At 43.0% G+C, this 25,393-nt stretch overlaps 2 protein-coding genes across 3 annotated transcripts in view; one reads left to right on the forward strand and one right to left on the reverse strand.

Annotated features, from left to right (window-relative positions):
* dnai1.2 (dynein, axonemal, intermediate chain 1, paralog 2) overlaps positions 1-5,726 on the forward strand; it is a 49,463-nt gene extending 43,737 nt beyond the window's left edge. Inside the window, exon 21 of the mRNA XM_029432627.1 lies at positions 4,951-5,726. The gene's annotated coding sequence lies outside the window, so the exon portion shown is untranslated. The remainder of the gene's footprint in view (positions 1-4,950) is intronic.
* LOC115008798 (RNA-binding protein Musashi homolog 1-like) lies at positions 1,742-23,039 on the reverse strand. Of its 2 annotated transcripts, none has more exons than XM_029432632.1 (14): positions 22,901-23,039; positions 22,376-22,416; positions 21,585-21,666; positions 21,380-21,464; positions 13,047-13,088; positions 12,484-12,576; positions 7,334-7,382; positions 6,519-6,601; positions 6,142-6,259; positions 4,321-4,401; positions 3,851-3,907; positions 2,870-2,929; positions 2,539-2,693; positions 1,742-2,425 (listed from the first exon to the last, which is right to left on the reverse strand). In XM_029432632.1, the coding sequence occupies exons 1-14, from the start codon at positions 22,963-22,965 to the stop codon at positions 2,384-2,386; spliced, it is 1,053 nt and encodes a 350-aa protein (XP_029288492.1). In that variant the 5' UTR covers positions 22,966-23,039; the 3' UTR covers positions 1,742-2,383. The 2 variants fall into 2 exon arrangements, with proteins under 2 accessions (XP_029288492.1, XP_029288489.1); XM_029432629.1 differs by having other exon boundaries at positions 1,742-2,458.
* Positions 23,040-25,393: the final 2,354 nt, after the last annotated feature.

Here is a 25,393-nt window from a genome sequence, read left to right on the forward strand (position 1 = left end):
TGTCTTTTTGAATCCTCCCACTATGTGTCTAGAGAAAGACCAAGTTAGCGTGCCATTGCTGGTCAACTGGTGTGACATCAGTGTACTTTTGTGTATAGTCAACTGTATAATAAAGAAAGAAAATAAATCACAAACGCTTTAGAATAATTTATTAGGATTTTAAAATTGAAATTATCAGAAAAATAAAACAAGGAAAAAAGAAAAGCATTGTTGTAAAGCTTGGCGGGGGACAGCCCAAATCTTAAACTTTAACTGAACTCATGTAGAGACACAAGCTCCATTCAAAGCATTGGCCCTTTTTCTTACATCAACACAACAAAAGACATCATTAAAATCAATATACAAGGGGAACAAGATCTCAAAACAGAAAAATATAGTTTCTTTTTTTTCTTTTCTGAAAATAAGTCTTAATGCCGCAGAATTATCCACACGTCTGCCATTACCAATAATAGTAATATTTTCATTTGTAAGGTAAAAAATAACTTATTGCTTTATTGTAAGTTAAAAAGTTACAGTGTTGGTGTCCAGCAGTAGTTTTATGTCGTGTCCCAGGCAGTCTGACAGAGGAACTTCTGGCTGGATCAGGAAGTTCTCTGCTGTGCTGAACATCAAACAGGCTGCAGCAAGAAGGCTGAACAAACAGCCTGCGTGTTTTGGCAAATATTGACTTTGTTCCAGCTTTTTTTTTTACTTTTCCTGCCAGCCAGTGTCGTCTGTACTGAGGTCCTGTGTCAGAGCCGACTGGGAGCGAGACCCTGTTCCATTTCTGGTTCCCTGCCCAAACCCCCTCTGTTCACCACTACACAGAGCAGCAACTTTATATAAACAACAATATGTCGGTTCCAGAGGAGCACAAATGTATTAAACCTAAATATGAAATGGGAGAGAGGCGGGGGGGGGGGGAAAGGAGCAGATGAGCCACAATGGAGCAGGGTGATCTTTTTTTTTTTTCAGTACCAAAAAAAATGGCAATCAAATGCTCCTTCGTTGCCAAAAGTAGTTCCATATTACACCTTAATGTATGCGCACAAACACTCACTCACACACACTCAGACGCAATCACATGCACCTTCAATAGCGATAAGAGGACAGATCATGATTGTGATGTTTTCTACAATTGCTTCTCTGAGAATGTCCTTCATTTTGTTTTCACGGTGGAGAACACCATAAAAGAATAAAAAAACAATAAAAACAAAAACATTAAGAAGTGAATCGCGCAAAAATATATATATAATATTTTCAAAAAAGAGGAAGTCAAATCAACCCCCGACCCCATGAACCCCCTTATTTCTCTTGTTTAAGGTTGTGACTCTTCCAAAGTCCGGTGTCAAAGTTGCTTTGTCAAGAAGTAAAGCAAACAAAGTGATGAGTTTGTGACAAAACGGTTATGTAACTGAAAGAATGTGCCAGTCAAACTCCTGGAAGTTATATTTCTCAACAGCGATCAGCGACAGCGCTGCGCTGAAGCCTGGCTGGAGCTGACTGGCCAACAACGTACACATATACTTTATGCATACTGATAAAAGTAGTGAGATGACCACACATAGTAGTAGATGACAGCCAATCGAATAGCTGTTAACCCTTTCCAAACCAACCAATGACATGCGAGCCGGTTCAGTAACCCCACCCCCCACCCCACCCCACCCCACCCCACCCCGACGTATATGTACAATATCTTACAGGAAGACATAAAAACATTGCTTTAAAACCAATTACAGAATAAAATACCTTACAGATTATCATTATTATGTCAATATTAATAACAATATTACAAAGGTTTTGTTTTTAAAGACTACCAAAATATACATTTTAGTTGTTTTTTTTCATGTTTCCGTGATGCTCGAGTTAAAAAGAGGACTTTGTTGGATTTTGTTCTTCCTTTGTTAAAAATGGTTTTCAGACAAAGACCCACCTCGCACGGCTTTTTCTCTCTGTTCACATCAGTAACGGCGTAGAAGGTTTTCATGATGAAGCGACGTATCACATTGAAAACAATAATAAAAAAAAAACTCAAAATAGTCCTCTGCGACCTTGTCAAATGACAAACGTTTCCTCAGAGATTTTTTTTCTTTTTTTTTCTTTTTGTTTTCTCAGCTTCAAAAGAAGCTAATGGATAACGGAGGAGGGGGGGTCTAGTTATTACACTACATGAGGACAAAAGAGGAGAGACGGGGACGTTATGTTGAAGTGAGATTAGTACAGTAAAACAGAGTTCAGGATTTTAAAAAGATATTCAGTCGGTGGGTGGAGCCACAGGGAGCCAGGAGAGCCCGGAAGAGCCTGTGGCCCAGCCAATCAGGTTGTGCCATCAGAGGGCAGCCAGCATTTTGATTGGCTCATCAGCAGAAGAGAGGCCCTCCCATCTTCAGTGACCTGAGTCGTCTCAGTGGTAGCCATTAGTGAACGCAGTAGCAATCAGTGGCCCCTGGGGATACATAGACAAGAGGGGATAGACTTTCTATTAGATTTGAGAATAATACGTGCATCTATGAGTGCAGTGAAGTGTGTGCGTTTACGCTGGTGGGGCGTTTATCTTACCCCTAGACCATGGCCAAACCCTGAGCTGGGGGCGGGGCTAGCGGCGCTGATGTAGCCCCCGACTCCTGAGTCCTGGTTGGCTGCAGCGTACAGGTCAGCCATTGGTCCAGGGCTGCTGGTGCCCAGGAAACCAGCTGTGCGTGAAGGGGTGGAGCCTGAGAGATAGAGGACACAAGTCAGGCTTCAACACTAGAGGGCTTCTCACAAACACACACACACGCATCTAAAAATACTCTTTTGTCTGAGCAGGACATTGTACCCACAGTCTACCTCAGGCAAGTACATGCACAAGTACACACATTCTTTGTCTCGGTATGTTTCACACACGTACCTCTAACTGCTGCTGCTGCTGCTGCCGCCGCCATTGGTCCATATGCAGTCAGGGGAATGGCTGAGGGTAAAAAACAGACCAAATATTTGCATTGTCATCGTGGGTCGCTCTCATATCAAATCATGAGTCAGAGTCTACAGCTCAGTGTCGGCTGACTTGACATCTGCGCAAACATCTGTCATGTGATTTAAATCCAGCTGGCATCTCTAAAACCAACTGCACATAACATCCAATAAAATCTGACTTTAGACTCTTTAAATTATTATTTAAAATATTGCTCATGAAAAAAACAAAGAGGATGAGTACAACTCAGAGCTACTGGATGGCAGTAAAAAAGTCCAGATGACTCCTGAATCAGTGAATACTTGCCCACAATTAGTCAAATTTAATATAATCTTTTAATTTGATTTAAAAAAATACTTTATTGTATCATGTCAATTTAACTAAACATCATTTCAAATTGATTTAAGTGTTTTATTTAAATGTAATTTGATTGAAATGTTCATTTAATTTTCACCCTGCCTCTCATCTCATCTTGCTCTCAGCAGCTTTGAGAATAGCTCATACGTAGAATCTCTTCACGAGGAGCTCTTAGCTCCATTTAAGACGACTCTTAGTGGTACATGTGGCACATTGTTAATACGGCCACCGAAACCACAGACAGAGAGTTTATCTTAAGTTTAAAGGATCATTTGTAGAGTCACAGGATCACACACATCTCTACAGATGAAATAATTGCAGGAAGCTACAAAGCTTGTTGTAATTGTGTTATCACTGGCGTGAGATGGTTCATTGTTCTAGTAAACAACCTGGCTATTCTCGTCAAACGCATAGTCAGTTTACATGAAACTTAAAGGAATAGTGTGACATTTGGGGAAATACGCTTGTTTGCTTTTTTGCCAGCACTTTCACTTGACTTTCTGCTGCTAAATAAAAATGTGTTTCGCCATCTCTCCCTCGGAGGAATGAGGAGCCACTGACCTGCCAGCTCTTGGGGGTGGGATGATGTCATGAGGGGGGTCCTCTCTAAATGGAATTCTAAAAAGAGAGAAGGTCAAGAGAGAGAGCGCTTTGTAAATACAGTCACCATCCAACGGCCAGACTACAAAGCCACACACAAACACAGACATTTAGCCACAGCAGAGCGAGAACATGGACGCACACGCACAGAAAGTTTAACATCTACTGTGAGGACAGGCAGGAAGGTAGGAGGGGAGGGGCGACACAGCCAAATGAAAGGAGGTTACATAAGTAGATAAAATAAACATAGACGAGGAGAAAACAGGCAAGTAATGGACATTTGAGAGAAGGAGGAAGGGTTTGAAAGACAGACGGGAACAGTTTAAAAAAACATTTTTCTTGCTACAGCCTGTGTCCTTCACATTAACATCTCTCCCTGTTAGAGGACATTTAGAAAGTGCATTAAAAAGGTAAGATGTACATGGGCTTACCTGGGAATTGATAAGTGTAACCAGGAGCAATTCCAGAGTAACTGCGGCTGGTGTAGGTAGTAGTCTGGAAACCTGGGTAGCCTGTTAGAAGAAATGATCAGTTTAGTTAACTTGGCATATTAAAGACATGTAAAGAAATAAAAGACACAAACTTTATGAAATGTGATTGATCTTCTTGTTAACATGTATTAGATTACATATGGATACATTTTTCCTAAAGAAAACCTTTCTACCAGTAATAGGATTTTCATCATAAACCTTTACAGCCATTCATTTTGTATGTGCAACCACACATTCACCTGCCTGCTGCAAATCCTGTTAGCTAACTAGTCTCCTATCATTTCCCTCCGCTCCAACGCAGCAAGTATGCAAAGTATTCAAAGTATGTGATATAAAATAATTATAAAATGTTTTATAAAGGGAAAAACAAACAAACTACCAAACGTAGTCAAAATGAAGCATGCACTCCTCGACCTTTAGGTGCGTAGGTTCACTTTTCTCTCTTTCTGGGCTCATTTTAATCAGCCTATTAATATTTTGAGATCACAGTGATCAACTCATCAACTGGGGGATGTATGAGGATTAAGCATCTACATTATCATAACAGATTATTTCCTGTATTTACTAAAGGTCAGGGTCACCAAAGAGGAATTATGAACAACCCGGACCGAGTAAACAACATCTACAGCCGTGAGTGAGACTCTGGGGACTACACGACGGCACACCGTGAACTGACCAGCAGAGGGAGCCAAACAACCACAAATGGCGCACGTAGCTCTGAGTTTGTTTTTCTCAATGAGAATGTTTTCAAACCATATTTCCCTCCAGTGTAGAGCTCTGACGCCCTTCAGTCTGTGACCTCTAAATTTTTACATTGTAGATCATAGCTTTATTCACTGGAGATGAGCCTGTAAGAACCGGCTCAGAGATTAATATCGACCACATTTAAGAAGCCAATTTTAGTCGAGTTAACTGGATTTCTTTTCTCCATAACATTTCAATGTGTAAAGACAAGAAATATTACATGTACAGAGCCACAGAGGGCATTCTTAGCATGTCTCGACTGAGATGTGCATCAAATGTAAAGGTCGACCTGGTGAAAGCTGTTCAGGTGTGTTTTAGCAAGTTGCCATAAATGTGTTATTACTGAGACATTATTATTGTCTCTTACATGTACAGGTCTATAATTTGACTAACAAGATTTAGTCATTTGTCCAGCAATAACTCAAACTCCCTTTTAACTTAAACGGTTAAGCACATTACTAATTGTGACATGAAGTAAATATTTATTTGATACAACTGCCCATAAATGTCAATGCTTATGTTGTGTTAAGTTTCTGCAGCCTGGTCTCACCAAACACAACGTAACTGCATCGTCAATTACCTTTCGAGGGAAACGTACTTTCTTCCAGATTATGTTTGTTTTCGACGCTTCTAATCAAAGTCCACATAGAGAGGTGGACAGGGGGACAGGGTGGGTGGACAGGGGGACAGGGGGACAGGGGGACAGGGTGGGTGGGTCAAACAAACACACGACTTTCTCCCAGAAGACCGGAGTCTCTGTCCCGTGTAAACCAAATGTCAACATTGATTTATTCTCATGTGTGTCCATAACTTCTAACTCCTTGTTACAGCCGCAATTATAATCCGATAGAAAATGTGTTTCCCTCGAAACTCAATTGAGAATGCAGTTTAGTTGTATGGGAAGGTAATGTAGGAGTCGGTTTCTGCTCTAAACCACAACACCTGCTGCTTATGAATGAAACCTTTAAGGACACTTCGGTGTAGTTGCTTCAGTATTATTTTTTTTTTGGTTCTTACCCAGCATGCCGATGCCCAGCATGAAGGCGTCCATCCCATAGGGCATCACTCTGGAGCGGCCTCTGGCTGAGCCTGTCGGCGTCATCACCTCTTTGGGCTGCGCCTTCTTACACTCAACCTGAAGTATAGCAAACCATATTTCATTAATAAGTTCAGTCAACAATACTGAGATAAAGACGCGACTCTTACGCTCACAACACACCGTGGCAGAAAACTAAAAGCAGCTCAAACAAATCCCTACAGAGTGGATAACTCTCTATATACGCTCTACACGATATGAACCCAACATGGTTTAGAGAATGTATTTGTTAGATGACCGTTAGTTCTTAAATAGAAACCTGTAGCTTGATGAGATATGTTAATGCTGACATGCGTACCATTTTGTTGTTGATCTCATGGAAGTGGATCTCACACACTTTCTCCACCACGTCTTCATTCTCAAAGGTGACGAAGCCAAAGCCTGAGAGACAAACAGAGTTAAGTTATTCCGATTGCGATACCCTGCGGCCTGTGACAGAGACGACCCCAGCGCTCAGCAATTATTCTGTTCTTTTTGTTTTTTGTAAAAACACATCATTTTCCCTTTAAGGAGCTCCCTACAAAGACTATATTTGTTTACACAAATATATGACCAGATTCAATATCCCAGGAACTTTTTATAACCCAGTGGATATAATAAAACTGTCACAGGCCATTACTAACACAAGGAGCTCAACGACATTAGAGCAGGCCTGGCGTGGCTTAACCTGTCAATCAAGCTGTTGGCATCAGGAGGAGCAGGGATGAGGCGTGGCTCGCCAAAAACCAAGCCCAGATTTACTGTCTTCTCCCAATTATCACACTCAATTTCTCTCCCTCCGCCCTACTGTCTTCCCTTCTCGCTCTTTCCTCACTTGTCTCATTAAGTCACATCCTCGCCTGTAACCAACCTGACCCTGTATCGTGACCTCCAGCGGGTGCTGCACTTCTGACTCGCTGAGAGACGACAGAGATAAATCACGTTCTTTCCATTTCATTTGAGAATTGTTTTTATCCAACGTTCACCCAGTGGCTCTATCACGCTGCTCCTCTTGTCATTTGTGAAGACATGTTTGTAGGTGTCCCTACTTAATATGTCGACGCATATTAACATAACATGTGTGTGTGTGTGTGTGTGTGTGTGTGTGTGTGTCTCATAACTCTGCATACGTACCTCTGTGCCTGTTGGTTGTTTTGTCAAACATAAGCATGGCATCATCGACCTGCGAGGAACAAAGCAAAGAATAGATGAGCTTCGACATATTAACACACACACACACACACACACACACACACACACACACACAGACACACACATCATTACACAGCATGGGGTGCCATTGTCCCTCTTTAGCATTTGAGTAAGAGGGTAAAACAGATGGAGAGGCTGGAAGGGAGAGAGGGAGGGGTGACAGGTGACAAAGGAGGAAAGAAAAAGAAAGAATGAGAGAGAAAGGAAGAGAGCAATGGGGAAATGAGGGAGGTGGGGGGGGGGGGGACGACGCTGTATAAAAATAAAATGAAATACAATCTATCAAGGTAACAAGGAAGTGAATGTTCCCCGTTCAGAACGCAGGAGGAAATTCTTTTCCATTCTTTGCTCTGTCTCTGTCTTTCTCACAAACTCCCCCCCCCCCCCTTTAAATTCGTTCACCCTCGCTCTTTCTTCCCCTCTCCACAAAGTTTACTATTCCCATAGAGACGTTGTAAAGAATTTCAATTAGAAGAAATAGCCCCCCCCCTCCCCCCCTCCCCAACTAATTTCAATGAATAGAATGGAGGGAAAGGAGAAAAAGAGAGGGAGAGAAAGCATGTGACAGAAAAGGGGAAGCTGATGAATAATGAGGTGATAAAATAAGATAGAAGGTGAAGTTTTGATGGAGAATAAATGAACAATTTTGATCAGAGAGCAAAGAACAAAGTGAACTGAGGTCTTTGTCAACACGCTCTCCTTTCATTCTCCTTCTCCCTCCACTTTCCTTTTTGCACTCACTCCACTGCCCTATTCATATTCCTCCTCCTCCCCCCCCCCCCCCCCCCCTCTTCACCCTCTCTCCTCCCTCCCTCACTTGTCCTTCACTGGCAGGAAAGTTAGCAGCTTCTGCCCTGACGGCGTGAGGAGAGAGAGAAGCCAAGGCCTGGGATCTCTGTGGAAATGACCTTTGTGTTTTCTGTCGTTTGTAGCGACAAGAAAGTATAGCGACAACATTTACAAAAATCTGCAACATGGATCTTCCTACATCACGTGGAGTATGACTACATGGCTATTTTCATTAGGCAGCGAGCACTGAAACTCACACGTGTAACATGAGTGGCAGAGGCCTCTGGATGACCAGGCCATCCGATTTCTAACCTTTACTTCAGATGATAAACACCTCAGCGTCTTCTAGTTGAGATAACGCCTGTACGAGTGAAAGATTTCTCACATGTTCCTCTTCCACAGGTTGCTTCTACAACCTCCTTGACCCTTTTACCTCTCATCCTTGTCAACATATAGCTCGGACACACACACCCACACATAGCACCCCCTCCTCTCCCTGTCCTTCATTCAGATTTTACCCCCTCCTCCTCCTCCTCCTCCTCTCCCCTCATGCCTTCCACCCTTCCGGTCGTTCAAACTCAATGACACAGCAGAGAGCCGGGGAACAGGACAGTAAGTAGACAGCTGCAAGCCAACATGTTATCATAAGAGTAGAGTTACACGCACAGCTAGCCCTCCTGTTAGCATTAGCAGCATCTATTCTGGAAGAGATGACCGATGGGGAGTCCGAGGAGCTTTTGAGCTGTGCAGCCCGAGACAAGACAATACGCTGTACAGCCGTGCTAATGTGGTTCATCTCGTTGTCTTCCATTAAAACACAATGGCGTGCTGATTTGAGAAATACCCCGTCATGTGTGCAAGCTTATGCTGTGGTCGCGCACCAGCCCCCTTGCCCTTGCCAAAACCAATAAGAAGACGATCTCCGATGTCCACTGCCCAGGGTGCTATAAGACAATCTGATTGGATAGCTGTGGGGGTCTGCGATTGGCTTAGCAGCAGACCAGTCGCTAACTAGTCAGCACGCATGCAGAGTGGAGAAAAGTTAAGGTCATATTCTCATGAAGTTCTGACATTCTCAGATGTAAAAACAAGGGTCAGCTGTGATCGTGTGCAGCTTTCCCGAGAGCAGCATTAAAAATATCCCGTTTTTAGTGAAGCGTGCAGCTTTTGTCTGAAGAACAAGCGTTTGCTGACAAGTCCATTACACTTTCTGCGAGATTATGAAAGGTGGCATTCACATTTTTTCCCCCTTCTGTCTCCTCACATCTCCCTCTTTCATTCTCTCTCCTCTCTCTCTCTGTCTCTCTCTCTCTCTCTCTCTCTCTCTCTCTCTCTCTCTCTCTCTCTCTCTGGCCATCTCTCTCTAAACAGGCCAGCAGACAAAGTGTTCAGTCAAGCCTCCTAATCGCCAGCTCACATGGGTGAGTGGAGTCCCAACTTTTCCCGTCTGCCCTGTCCATGCTGCATTTTTCATCTTATCCACTCCTTCCTTTGCTCACTGCTCTGCCCTATTCTCTCACTTGATTTCAGAAGAGGGATTTTAATGGTAGTTTTCCATGCAAGGTACTTTCAGGAACGCAGTACAGGGGAGCGGGATAAAAAGCGTGAAAACAGGGATTTCCTTTGGGTTTAACATAATTGACTGTATGACCGAAATGCCTGAAATGCTAATTATCAAATTACCTAACTGCATGACTTATTACCAGTTAAAACACCGTTTCTCTGTTCAACAAGGGCTCTGCTTGAAGAAGGGAGGTGTTCTCGGCTCTCCACCAGGTTGAGGGGGATTACACGACCTTCACCTCAGGATTTAGACTTATTTCTCATATTAACATGGCCGCTGTAGTCTCATTGGCCTGGAGACGTTTAGCAACAGGAGCTCAGATTTGCATTAACACATGCCTTTCGCTTTGGTCCAAACCACCTGACGTATCAACCAAGCAGACATTTCAGTCCGGTCTAATGAAGTTTGCGTAGGTGCGCCTTCAGAAGTGCACTCCAAAAAAATTAACTACGGCACGTATCAAAGAGTTGCAGAAAATGCATAGTGCATTCTGTGTTTTCCTTTGCGAGGCGGTGCCACAGTATGAAAATAAACAGGACACCGAGTCCTACTCCATCCTAACATGCACCTTGTAACCAGGCTCAGATAATAAACAAGAAATACCTCCCGCTCAGCAGGAATGCACTGTGGGATTGGCGCTATCCATGATACAGCTTTGGTCTCACGTGTCCAAACAGTCCAAATATTCCCTCATCCTGCGGAGGGAGTGTTGTCTTAGATAGGAGCGACTGTGATAACCATGGAGAACTGATTCGGGACAGAGCTGCCATTTCATGCAACACAAACCTGTCACAACAAGCACCTTACAATGACTTCTTAAAGTGTGTGATGGTCACGCGTGTGATCCATGTCAACCAGGACCCACGACCCAGAATTAGAAATGATTTCAACTCACACCTGAAATATGGTAATACCCAAAAACACGAGTCAGAGGCCAACTGAGAGAAAACCCTGCGAGACACGAGGCAGAAGGAGGTTCGTGCTGTTAATTTCTTCCAATCCATTAGGCGACGTTCATTTTCAGACTCTTTTTTTCCTGCTTACACCAATAACAGCAGAACCACACACTTAATGTTTGTGACGAGTGGACCGCTGGCTGTGAGTCTTGCAGTCTGCACAAATGTATGCAAGCAGCGATGCCACTGTCACACTCTCGTGCACGCAAACACCCTTCTTCATGCAAATGCACACTTCTTAGACTCTTTTTTTTTTTTTTTTAAGGAAACAAAAAAAAACACAGGATTACAGCGGGACAATGGGTGAAAGCAGGTCACCACGGCAACAAGCTGAGAGGGACTGGAGCAGGGTGTGTGTATGTGGGATGGGAGGGTGTCTGAGGTCGTGGTTTTGGATAAGGTGGGGGGGGGGGGGTGCTTGCTGTTGCAGGAGCAGCTGTTGCATTTGATTAGTTAATACTGAAGAGCCTGAACTCCACTCAAACACAGTCTCTTGCAGCTCACAGTGCAGTTAGCTCAAAAGTGACCCAACATGTCTGATGGACACTCTGATACATTTATGGGCCATCAGATTGGTGTTTTTTCCTTTCATAGCCACTTTTCCTCCTCACTATCTCAACATTCCTACTTTTCTCTGCCCTTCAACCCTTCAGAGCTGCCCTCCCTCTCTCTCTATGGGGGGTTGCTTCTTCCCTTTCAGTCCCCCGCCATGTCCCTCTTCTCTTCCCCTCCTCTCGCTGCTTTTTTTTTTTTTTTTTTTCTTCCTCCCTCTCCCCGGCCACTCATCTGTCTCCACAGCATGTGTTTGCCTTTCACCAAATTTCATTCAAAGGAACTGAGCAGGACAAATGAAGAAGCCAAAAACACTAAGATGTGATTATAAAAGAGCAAAACAGCCAACAAAAAAGTTAAACTAACAAACTAATACTGTAGCTGGCATATCAGACCATCAATGACCGAACAACAAGCATGTTCCTTTCTTTAAGTTTCTCTTTTCCCTTAAATCGTTACTGTTCTCTGAAATTAGGCCACGTTTTGCACCTTTAGTTGTGCCGAGACTGAAAGAGTAAAACAAAAGGAGATAAACAAGCTTCTCAAAAGCTGAGAGATGTCAAAGCGACAGATTACTATAATATATCAAAGGTGCGCAGTCCATTAGAGCTGTGATTCCCAACCAGGGTACCCCAGGGGGTACTTCTGCAGTTGCCAGGGGGTACTTGGAAATATTGTGGAGTAGCTCAAGTAATTTGATCAAATAGAAATTTCATATAAAAGATATGACCACAGCTTTAACACCTAAACACCACAAGTAATGAGTTACTCTTTGTAACAGTTAACTTTAGCTAAAGGTGATGGATGAATGGTTGAAATAACGAACATTAGCTAATAGTAGTGGATCAACTGCTGTAATAGTCAGCTAGTGGACAAATTATTGAAACAGCTAAAAGTAATAAATGGTTGAAACATTTCGCTTCTGCCACTCCAGGTGGTACAAATGCAAACTTAACCAAACCCAACGTATTAACATATTGTAACATAAAGTAGCATAACCACTTTTATTTCATTGTTATTGAAATAATATCCAGCTGAAACTCAATGTGAGCGCATGTGTAACCTGATGTTGGGCGGCTGTTTATGAAAGGGTCATTTAGTTCAGTCTGACACAAAAGGATGGAAACTACAGCACGAGAGAATGTGAAAGACAGGAGCTCATCACTGAGTGGGATGGTTACAGATAGATACCAGATTTGTGTATAGTATACCTTTCCAAACTGGTCGAAGTAATGCTTCACATCTTCGATGGTGGTATTGACTGACAGTCCTCCGACAAAGATCTTCTTTGTCCTGGTCACCAGCTAGCAACACAGAAGGAGAAGGCATCGTTTACCACTAATCACATTAGGCAGGGGGTGGATGCTGGTGATAAAGAGACTTTGTGTATGTTGCCGTTTAGCTAATCTCAGATGTTTCTGAAAGCTCTTCTGAGCATTCAACCTAATTCATTTCAGTTTACTCTCTTACATTTAAGGCTGGGAGGGGTGCGCGTGCGTACAGGTAACAACTGTGTGAAGGCATTCATGTATGTGTGTGCCAGGACAAACATTAGTGTGTATGTGTGTGTAGGATGTTGGCTGCTCATGGTCGGGGGGGGGGTTGGGTGGGGTCAGGGCATGGGGTCACGGTGTCAGGCTGGACAAGTGGATTGCAGCTACTCTTTGGTCATTTGCCTGACTCTAATCCCAGCCAACCAGGGTGAGTGATGAGCAGTGGCCCGTGACATCATCACTACTCCTCTTCGCTGTTAACCCCTTCAGGGTGCACTCACCTTAGGCTGAGCCCGGCGAGGAAACGCCACCTTGGGGTCGATCTGTTGGGGAGAAATAAGTTAAGATGAGTTTTAAAGAGCACACAATGCAATGCCGTATTACAGATGAATCTATTAGAAGTGAGCTGTTGTTGACATTTGATTTTCCTTTATCAATGTTTGGAGATGCACAGACACCACTGCTGTACGTGTAAAATCAACAAAGCCGTTTCCTTTACAGATTTATTTTAAAATCCAATATGTGGAAAAGTGTTGAAGTGATAACCCTAACCCTTTTGCCACAAACGGTACCAACACTGAAATGCATTGTTATTAAACCAAAAGGAGGAAACATTTTATATTTCATACACGGTTACATGTAGGGCTGCAACTATCCATTATTTTCATTATCAATTCATCTGCAGATTATTTTCTAGAGTTTTAGAAATGTTAGAAAATAGTGAAAAGTCCAAGATGATGTGTTTAAATGTCTTGTTTTGTCAGTCCACTCAAAGAGATTCAGTTTAGTATAAACAGCATTTTCTGACATGTTTGCATGAAAAAGTATTTTTAACGATTAATACATAATCAAAATAGTTTAGTTTTTAACTTACCCATTAGTCAATTTATAGATGCAGCTCTAGTCACATGGCTGTGCATCAATAAATATATATTATTTATGTATTTAGTTATATATATATATATATATATATATATATATATATATATATCCATATAAAATGTTTTTTGAGCTGCTATGGGTAGCCACAGGTTTCCACAGCCTCAAACAAATATTGCTGTTAGAAAAGGGTTAAACTATAGAACAAATATTTTCCCTGTCTCTTCTGAGACGGCGAGGTAGACCTCTTCTTACCCAGCGTGAGTTTCTCTGAGCAAAGACACCGAATCTCTACCTGCTCCATGATGATGTGTGATTCAGGAGCTGATCCTGTGCTTGTGTAAATGGAATTTCGCTCTGGGCATCAATGAATTATCACACTGTTAACTAGCTAGAATTAGTTACAACACAGAGCCTGTAAGTCTGAAGCCATCTGAAGGCCTGCAAGTCCAGAAATAGAACGTATGCTAATCTGCGAGTATGTATAGTAGCCCCTTGTTTATGCAAGCCCCAAAAAATCCAAACACACCAGCCAAACAAACAGGCGTCGGGTACAAAATACACAGTGAGACGTGAATACATACATTCTCTAAATTGTGTGAAAGGTACAACTAAATGCATCTTAGCCACAAACTAGATAGAGCAGGGCAGTCGAGCATCCAAAATGAGCATAAAATATTCTGAATACATTTCAGGCGGATATAAGTTTTTTTTTAAATCTCACAAATCCAGACAACCTCCATTTTGGATTAGAAAGATTTGACTGTATCCATATTTCTCCCATGTGGAATGTCTCAGCACTGGTCAAGGTTACAGATAAAATTAGAAGCAAATGAGTTTTGAATGAGCTGGCCTTTAATAATGCTAAATATGCAAAGCCTGGCCTGGCATTTTAAAATTGTGAGGAATCTTGTGTTATTCTCACTCCGGCTGACAAGAGAGATGATTTTAGGTCACAGGACCTTGTAGTGTATTATGGTCTTAGAGTTCCATCTTTGTTCTAATAATTGGATGTGTGAAGCGGAAGCCCTTGTGTCTCACACAGCCGCTATCAGAGGTATTGAATTGATATTGGCAACTAAAAGTCAGCCTATCAAATGGCCAGAAATAAGCACTTATAATGTGAACAATCCACACAATACAGGGGAGGGTGTTCATGCAATATTCTAACAATCCTTTCATTTCCTTACTGTGATGATTCCCTGCTTCTGATGACAAATCTACAGACAAAAATATCCCACAAGGACCTTTAAGTACCACAGATTTAACGCTGCTTCGAGAGCGCGGTCGCTGTGTAACTAAGATGCAGCTGCAGCGTCCTTGGAAGGGATTGCAGAAGGTCTTTGCACCTTGAAGTGGGGCACAAAGACGAGAGGAGTCATGTCACCTCCAGCTGGTCTGAGCACAAAGACCAAGGTGACAAGGACACGCAAAGCCACCAGCAACTACCGGCAATAGCAGAGTGCACTCACAAACAATGACAACACAGCATTTCTTATAGGATCTGTGCTTAGTGAGCCAAATGTAACATAATAGATGTGTAGTGGCTTCATGTTGTATGATTACCAGCACAATGACCTTTGTACCACCTGTTTATTATCAAAAAGATGAGAGCAAAGGACACAAGTAGATGGCGAGTGCAGATGTAGGCATTTCTACAACAAGCGAGAAACATAAACGAGGAGAAGCTGCAGTGACCTCGACAGAGTCACACTAGTAGACGAGTACAACAGGCAGCATTGTAACTAGTCAGGATTAAATATATATCTAAGAATGCATAAGAACTTCACAAAACAGTCCTGGTGGTAAGTGGTTGTGAAATACGGGTGCTGAGAAGTGAAAAAAACTGTTTTAACAAAAGTAGAGGACAGGTGTTACCCTGAGGCCATCGTGCTGCACACACACACAGACCGTGAGCAGCAGTCAGAAAACAACACTCACATTAGACACAAGGCTGCAGTCGCGTTCAGACAATACAGTAAAATGATTGCCAAAAATATGTTTCCAAGAGCCGAATGCATATAAACACAAACAACCAACAGGCTTTCGCTCATTTAACAGCATGTGGTGATTCAGAAAGTCTCTGTAGGATCCCGTTCTTCTTCACTTCTGCTTGGAAACAGCCATTTTAACGTTGAGGGTGAGCGATCGCTATATCGGGCTGCACAGTGTATTGTTTTTTTATTGTCATCGCGACGTCAAACCACGTGATTAACACATTTTGAAAGACTGAGGTTTTTATATATAGTATAGTTTAATTTGTTCAACAAAAGAATATCGGCAACTATTTCCTTGAATTTTTCAATTCAACAAGCAATTCCTTGTATTTCAGCAGGATACTGAAAGCAGCAGAAAGGTAGAACTGATTCAACTTGAATAACTGTTCATTTATAAGTAAGTAATGTCGTTATTGTGATATTCAGCGTTATCGCACATTGCATATTTTTCTCATGTCGTGCAGCCCTAATGTAGATTGTATCCCAAAATGTACACATATTGTAATGCACTGTCTCTTGGCTTTTCCAGTAAATTAAACACCTGACAAATCAAGATGCGTTATCACATTAATGCAACGTTATCAGAGACAGATCCCATGGTACAAACGCTGTAGAAAGATCAGTTGACAAATGTTTATTAATGGTATTTATCATAATTCCCACTCATATTTCACATGTTGTCAAAACACCAATATGTCATAGCTTTTAAATCATCAAGAGCTCCTAGAAAACAGCCTACAAATACAGGTTACCAACTAGACTAGGTTAGGCCTAATGCGATATCTGTAGTAGTGCTACTACGGCTACAGTCATGCCATGCTGTTAAAAAATCATTCCACTTCAGCGAAATAACAGAATATATCTAACATGTCATTTCTACATCTGGCTGAACTCAGGCTATAATAAAAGAAAACTAAAGCATCTATCAGACTGGGGGATTAGCCTCGAGGAAGACAGATAGGCCACAAAGCAAAAGGTGAGAAGAGTTAGCCAGGTCACTGTTTGTAACGCTCAGAAATAGCTCTTCAGAGGCTTGACATTTGAGAAGTCCCAATCAACACAGTGGGGAAATGTAACTACTGGTGAATTATGTTCAAACCTTTTCTAGGAAGGAAAAAAATTGCTCTTCCCAGACTGACAAAGAAGAGTTATGACTGAGTGTTAATGAAATGGTCTGACTAACATCCTGCTTCATGACATCCAACCTCCGCTCAATCTAAGTAGCAGAGTGACGGCAGAGCCTACGATATGATTTTAGTGGTTTAGCTTTTAAGACTAGACTAATCTACGACCAATAGTCACCTCACGTGGCCCAGCGCGTCCACCAGTGTTACAAACTGGAAAACAAAAATTAAAAAAATAGGACGTCAATCAATAGATAGATAGGGAAAGAGAGAGAGAGAGAGAGAGAGAGAGAGAGAGAGAGAGAGGGGGGGGGGAAGAGTGTGAAAATGAGAAAGCACTTGGAGAAAGAGAAGGCATTCATTTGGAAAACAGAGTCAGCCCATGAGAAAGTGGGCCTGTCCAGTGTGGCGGTGCAGCGGGGCCGTCCCAGCAGGCAGCCCCTCTGATTTCATTAATTAACAGGACAAAGAGTACAAAACAGATGGGCCCGTAGAGGAACTGGGGCTCCCGTGCTACCCCCACAGGCACACATATACATACACACTCACCATCACTCGCATAAAGTAGCACAAACATAAAGACCAACACATGTATACAAAGTGACGCATATACGTAATTAAATAGGTCAGAATAACACACACATACACACTAATCCCACTGACAACAAGTACATTGCCATCGCACGGCCACATACAGACGTTTAGGCTCGGACACATCGGCCGACCCGCCAACACATTCTTGCAACAAAATGGCAAACACTGATGAAAAGGCACCACAGACCGCCCCATTATGGCAATATAATCAATATAAGCTAAACAAAAAGCTATAAACAGAAGAGGAGACAAAAGGAGTTGGCATGTCAATGCATGCACGCAGAGTGAGAGAGAGACTTGGTTTGGGCTCAGGCCAGCAAGGTCAATCTGCACAGCTGAACAATGGCACAGTAATTAGTTAACGAAGCTCACTAATGAGGACCCCCCGCCCCACCCAACCCCACTCCTGCCCCTGTAACACTGCTAGGGCGCCTCACCAGGACGGGTGTATATGGCGATAGGGGGGTGGGGTTGTGCAGCATGGAGAGAGAACTCTGCCACCTTCAGAGCAGGTCCAGGTTTTAACCCCCGGATCTGAAGGCCGAGCATGGACCTCGCAAGTCCAATCCAGTTTGTTTCCCTCAATCGGATTAGTTGCTTTTCAGATCTATACTAATTACAGCCCGGGAAGCTGGGCCTCCCTCGCTCTCCTCTCCTCCACCTTCTCCATCCCCCATCTCCGGTTTTGTCCACGTCAGCACTAACACCTAATCTCCAGTCAGGAGCTGGTGCTCGTATCTAAACTCTCCACTAACCAGGTGTTTAGGGCAGCAGCTGCTGCAGACTGTGGTGACACTGGTCAACAGAGGCTGGTGCTAACATATGTTGTTACAGTGCACAGCTAAAGCAGCTAAGATGGCATCGTGCTGATGACCACCACTGTACCTTCACAAAAGCAGCAATTACCACCTACTGTAACACATTTGGAAAGGGCATTCGGGCTTACTTGCCGCTAGACTTGGGTTTTTCAGGAGTTATTTTGGGACACTGCCCTTTAAAGAAACATTTACTATGTTATCACACATCACTATCACAGCATTTTCAAGTACTGTCTACTGCACTATGAATACGGCTAAAGAAATATGTTTGTTAATCATAAGAATTAAAGCGCACAAAAATCCAATCATGTATTGGCCTGAATCAATAAAAAAAAAATGTGGCGACAGATTTCACACCACACATGGTAAAAACAACTCGTAGTCTCATCGGCAATCTCTTTAACTACACCGCAAATAATTTAAATAATAATAATAAAATCCCCCATTGCTAATCCGTGTGAATGCGAAGAGGTGGCGTTTCATAAGAAATACGCTTTCGTCTTCTTCCCGTAACTGGTTCCAGTCAATGATTTCCTCGGAGAGAAAACAAAAACCAGTTGTGCCCTTCTTCTCTGTCCAGACAAATACGACAGCACACCACTGCCCTGAGGCCATACTCTGCCTCGACAGGAAATCTGACCTCCAACAAAAAAAACAACCTCGCTCTAAAAACAATAGACAGCCTCTCTCATTTGTTGCATTTAAATGATTAGGCCCACAGGTACATACCAATGTTCAATCAGGGTTTGGTCTGTTGATTGGGGCCACCCGTAGGTGGATAAAACAATACTGGATACTGTAAATGTTTAATACCACTTGTAACTCGTGGTATGAACCTCGTACTAGTTAATGTAGTTTACTTCTTACCCTGTGCATCCCCACACAGCACCCTGTTGCTCTGTTACATCCCTTTCATTCACCTTCATGCATCAGGCCTAGCAGCGTCTTTTCTCACAAACCAAAGGCTCAGCATAAAAAGGAAGGGGAAAGAAAATCTGAGCAAAGCATATTCTTCCTCATTCCAGGGAGGAATGTCTTTCTCACATCTCCTGCTGATCAAACAATAGTTATCCTCCTCTGACTGTGGCGAGTGGGAGGGGGGAAAACAAGAGTCCAGGTGTGAGGGAGACACAAAGCGAATAGAAATAAATAAATAAACAGAGAAAATAATTTCACTGGGACAGGTGTTGGAGACGTTACTGATCCCAAAAAAGCTAAGTGTGTTAAAGTGTGTTATCAAAAATAACCACCGAATTTGACCCACAGTGGACTCAAAGAAAATTTACTTTTAAAAAACTTTATTTATAATTATTTATAGGGGAGGAAAAGGCTGTGTTGACTGTTGCAGAATGAGCTGCAAAGCGTTGAGTCATTTCGCATCAGTGGCATGTTATGTATTGTCATAGAATTAAGCTATAAGCAAATACTAAATAACAGTCCAAGTTATTTATTTGTAAACGATACCACCCTTACAAATCTGAGAGGTTTGCAAACAAACACAAGAAAAAATTGGAGGCTTTTACTCCGAAAACAGAACGACAAAATGGCAACCATGTTTATAAAACGCCCGGTTGGATAAATGGTAACACGGTGTGCTTCCCCCGCAGACTGCTGCCACAACAACCTGAGCAACCAAAGCTGCATTTGAGTGGTTAACATTATTATTGTTTAGCCTTATGCTGTATTATGGTTTATAATAGGGCAACGCCTAACCCCACTAGTGGCCTGCCAACCAACGTTCGCATCACATCACACACACAACACACACACAGGCTCTCAAAGACTGTACCCAGGTTTAATAGGTAAGATGACTCACGGAGTAACACTTTGCAGTTACTTGGAACTTGCTTCCAAACTAACTGAACATTTGACAGATTACCAGCAGCAGCTCTCATAAACCTCACAGCAACTGTGCAGAAAGATCCAACTTTGCAATTAGATTCAAACATTTGAAGAAAAAGTAAAAACACACAGATAATATCCAAATCACAGACTCTCAGGTATTTTGCATTAACTTAGGACACTTGGCTCGGTTGGGTAGCAGAGCACACACACAGACAATGTTATGTCACGACAGACCTTTATACTTAGTTTGTGTGTGTGCTCTGCTACCCAACCGAGCAAAGTGTCCTAAGTTAATGCAAAATAGCTGAGAAGTTGTTATGGAGACATAATTCCCATCAGGCTGTGCAGTTACAGCACTGTCTCCTGTGGCTGGCGTCACCCCCGGCAACAGGCTTGCTCCAACAACTAACCAACTCTACCTTTTCTCCACCCCTGGGCCCTGCCTGCCTTTCTGTGCCACTGATTTTCACTCTCAAATGATCCTATTTTGTGTGTGTGTGTGTGTGTGTGTGTGTGTGTGTGAGTGTGTGTGTGTTTGTTTGTTTGTGTTTGTGTGTGGTTAGGAGAGGCCACAACCTGACTAAAGACACACCCAGTCCCCATTCCTACAACTCATCTACATGACCAAGACAGCAACATTCACACCGTCCACAGATATTTAAATCTGAGTTAGCCGCTTTGACTCACACGCAGGGATTCACACACATCTGACATGTCGCCGGCTACATTGTATAGCCAAACCCAAGCACACGGTGTGCTCTGACCTTTATGTCGTAGCTGCTTTGTCCCATTTGTATCTTCACGTGTCAATAGTGTAGGAGGGGAAATCACAGTAAAACCCCGGATCACAGTAGTGGTTCAAACAAACCTCAGCGTCTAATTCAATATTTGAGTTAAACTCATTTGGACCTCACAGGCCCCCTTCTGACATCAACTACTGCCACAACTTGTTTCCTTTCCCTCAAACTTTTTCTCCTCTGAGAGTTGCCACTAGAAAACTGTTGCTGATATTTTCAACAAGAAAGAGGAAAGTAGAAAAAACTTGGGAGCTCTCTGCATAAACCCTGAGAGGGTTTAGCAGGGGCTCCTACCCCATTCAGGTCCCCAGGTAACCATGGCAATGAAGACCAAGAAAGAACGCTTTCATGTTGGCGCCCTGAACCAGGATTTGGAGGGGGAAATGAGAAGAGAGAGGAGGAGGGGGGCTGCTCCAAAACGCACTCCTCACTCAACTTTACAAGCCATACGGTGGGAGGCAAAATGCAGAGGGGAAAGAAAAAACGCTACACAGAAATTGGAAAAGTTACCCCAAGACAACTCGCTGGCAGCATCCAGCTCTTCAAAGGTAGAAACTCACCGTTTTGGAATCCAACTCGTGTCTGTTTTGCGCCAAAACCTTCTCCACACCGGCTTGATCTGCGTATGTTACAAACCCAAACCCCCTGCGAAAAGAAAAATAAATATAAGAAATTTAAAATCAGAATGCGAACTTGCAGCTTAAACATGGAAGAGCATGAGGCATCCAGTGATAGGACGGCGGAGCACACACGCCTCCTTCTTACCTCGACCGCTTGGTAACGGGATCCCGCATCACCATACACTCCTTCACCTCGCCAAATTTACAGAAGTACTCCTTCAAGCCCTCTGCGAAGACAGCAAAGGAAAGCGGTTAAATGAATCCATAAATCAGATGGGACTTTTCCCTACAGGCCTCGGTGGGGAGATGTGCCAGTGGCTGGAAAGAGACAATGGGTTCGGGCCGGACCACGTTGTGTTTGTGTCCCTCTCCAGTCCAGAGACTGTACATGGGGCTATCTGGCCATTCAGCATAATAGCCCATTAGGCCCTGCGGACCACAAACAAAGCTACACTTGGTGACGATTGCTGTTTTGACACAGCAGCCAGCAAGCGGGATAATAACACGGGCCGCCGCAACAAGAATAAACTGTATTCGTGCACCAGCCTTGCACTCATGGCTCTTAAAATAAATGAATGGATTCAGCGGAGTGCAACAATAAGGAAAACAACACGCGAGCGTGGGCATCAATGTGAGCCGAACTTGTGCTTTAACGCTGAATACTCGATCGCCTTTACTATAAATGCCCTTCTGTTATTACCCGTGTAATGAGCGCACAGGAAAAGGCAGACAAAGTCGTCGTATGTGCATGCAGTCCCAGTGTTAATCTCCCTGCGTCTCGGCAAATCTAAATCCTAAGAGCTGATCCTTATTGAATAGGAGGCTTTGATTTAACTATTTACTGTGTTTCTCATTAACTTCAGATATATGTGTAAGGAAGGAGTAAACAGCAGGCTTTCATTCAGACTTATTAAAGTAGCGTGCGGGACAGCTCACCTTGTGTCGTCTGCCAACTCAGACCCCCGATGAACATTTTGCTGAATGAGAGAAACACAAGCTGTAAGTCACACAGAATAGCGCGCCGTCTTTCGAGCATAACACATGCACATTCAAGGAGGGGGGGAAGCTGGAGGAATTATGTGTAATATAGCATCAATAAAGTAAGAAGAAAGCATCGGCCATGTTGCGAAGTCGCCAGTCGGGCCGTTATAATCCCCTAGAGGAGGAAAACAACGAGAGGATTTTTCCAGATGATGGAGGAGAAGTTGCAATGGGGCCTTCTGGAGGAAAAGCGAGATAAATAAACAAACAAGAGGGGGGAAACAGGCGGAAAGCAGCGGTGCGTCTGTGTCTCCTTCGCTGAGTGGATCCATCCCACACATACATACACACACACACACACAGCGTGCTTGTCTTTTGTCTCGGCGCGGCTCCGCTCTCGCGCTGAACTCAACTAAAGTCCAAGGTGAACTCGGATCGGGCCGAGAGGAGAGAAAAAGGCGGGCGAGCTGAGGCTGTTACCAGGGGTCGTGGGGGGAGTTGTCCGTGCCGGAGGACAGGCTGTTCTGGCTCCCTTCCGTATCCATTCCGCTCTCCGCTGGTATATTCCCGCACTGTGAGGCGAGGAGAGGCAGTGAAGCTCTACTGCTGCTGCTCCAGACTCAGGGGCGGGCAGCCGAGAGGGGAGGGGGCAGGAGGAGAGGTGGGGGTGGGGTGGCTAAAAGGAGGAGGGGTGAGCGAGGAAACGCACAAACACACATACATGCATACACGCTCAGAGATAAGCTCCGCCTCTACCTCGTTTCCCCGTAGCCTACCCCAGCCTCAGACCTCCCTCCCTCCCTCCCTCCCTCCTGCACGTTGCCTGCCTTTATTCATGCTGCCACTGGCGCTCTCTCTGTAGTGTTTCCCCGCCGTTCTTGTCATTGGTCGATCACAACAGCATGGCCCGTTAAAGCGTTTGAATGTTTAGAGATCTACAGCAGCTATTCCTCCATTCAATATCGTGACATGATGATACAAACAGTAAAACGATCTAAAGGTTAAACTAACAAATCACAAGACGTGAATACAAAACACATACGATCCAATCATTTGTTGTGTGCAAGATAGCTTTCTAATTTTATCACGCATTATTTGCTCCACAATAACAGTTTCTCCGTTTTAGTATTGCTGATGGAAAAGGATGTCTTCCTGTGGTGTCAGGTTAGGTCTCAGGTGAAATGAGGCATCTGTAACCAGGATACTTGCTCTCAACCCATTTAGCCAGACACTGGGTTACATAAAACAGGATATGGATATGAAGTCATTCTTGTAGTTTTAGATTGCATGAAGGTCACCAAGATCATGTTTTTTGGAAGGGGTTATTTATGTTATGTTGTATTATGTTATTCTATGTTATGTTATGAGCAATGCAATGTTATCTTTCTGTAAATTATGAAAAATTAGATGTGATAAGATGTGATCCTTTGTGATGTCATGTAATATAATGTAATCTGATGTCATGTGATGTGATCCTATATCATGTCATGTGATGTGATCCTATATCATGTCATGTGATGTGATCCTATATCATGTCATGTGATGTGATCCTATATCATGTCATGTGATGTGATCCTATATCATGTCATGTGATGTGATCCTAAATGATGTGATGTGATGTGATCCTATATTATGTAATGATCCTATATGATGTCATGTGATGTGATCCTAAATTATGTCATGTGATCCTAAATGATGTCATGTGATGTGATCCTAAATGATGTCATGTGATGTGATCCTAAATGATGTCATGTGATGTTATCCTAAATGATGTAATGATCCTATATGATGTCATGTGATGTGATCCTAAATGATGTCATGTGATGTTATCCTAAATGATGTAATGATCCTAAATTATGTCATGTGATGTTATCCTAAATGATGTAATGATCCTAAATTATGTCATGTGATGTTATCCTAAATGATGTAATGATCCTATATGATGTCATGTGATGTGATCCTAAATGATGTCATGTGATGTTATCCTAAATGATGTAATGATCCTAAATTATGTCATGTGATGTTATCCTAAATGATGTAATGATCCTATATCATGTCATGTGATGTTATCCTAAATGATGTAATGATCCTATATCATGTCATGTGATATGATCCTATATCATGTGAAGTGATGTGATCCTATGTGATGTAATCCTATATCATGTCATGTCATGTGATCCTATATCATGTGATGTGATCCTATTTGATGTGATGTCATGTGATGTGATTCTATATGATGGGATGTGATGGGATCGTATATGGGATCTTACATATCATATTGTTATAGATGATGTTATAGATGACTCATAATATGAGTTGTGATGCCATATTATGTGACCTTTTATGATGTAATGTTGTGATGTGGCCCTATTTGATATAATGTGATTTTATTTGATGCAATGTAATGTACTGTAAATTGATGTGGATGTGACGTGAGATGTTATGTTATGTCATAGAATGTGACAGTATGTGTATTCATCACATTAGTCCAACTCTCACCTCACCCTTGGCCCATATCCAACTGCAACCCACCACATGTATAACTCATTTTTAACCTGAACTTGTTTTATTGTCACATCCTGGACTCATTTTCATCATCATCATCAACATTAACCCCACACCCACCCACCGCAACCCCTCTTTTTGTTTTCCTCTCCATCCATCAATCATCCTTGCCTGGTCCAACCCTCACACAGTCCCCAGCCCACCTGTTCCTGCTGCCCGGCTCTCATCCTAATCCATCACATCCAAAACAGCTGTGACCACCACCCTACATCCTTCACCCAGTTCTTACCCAATCACAGTTCAACCCTCATCTAAACCTGATCTTACCTACTCCCTCTCTCTTTCATCCCACGTGACGGGCCGTCCTAACCAGCTAAGTGGCCGATTAACAGTATTACCTCTCTCTCGGCCAGGGCAAGCCTGGTCAGCTGAGCAGTTTCGTCACATGTCTCAGCTGATCTAACAAAA

This window comes from Cottoperca gobio, chromosome 5 (assembly GCF_900634415.1).
Source record: "Cottoperca gobio chromosome 5, fCotGob3.1, whole genome shotgun sequence".
Classification (NCBI taxonomy): Eukaryota; Metazoa; Chordata; class Actinopteri; order Perciformes; family Bovichtidae; genus Cottoperca; species Cottoperca gobio.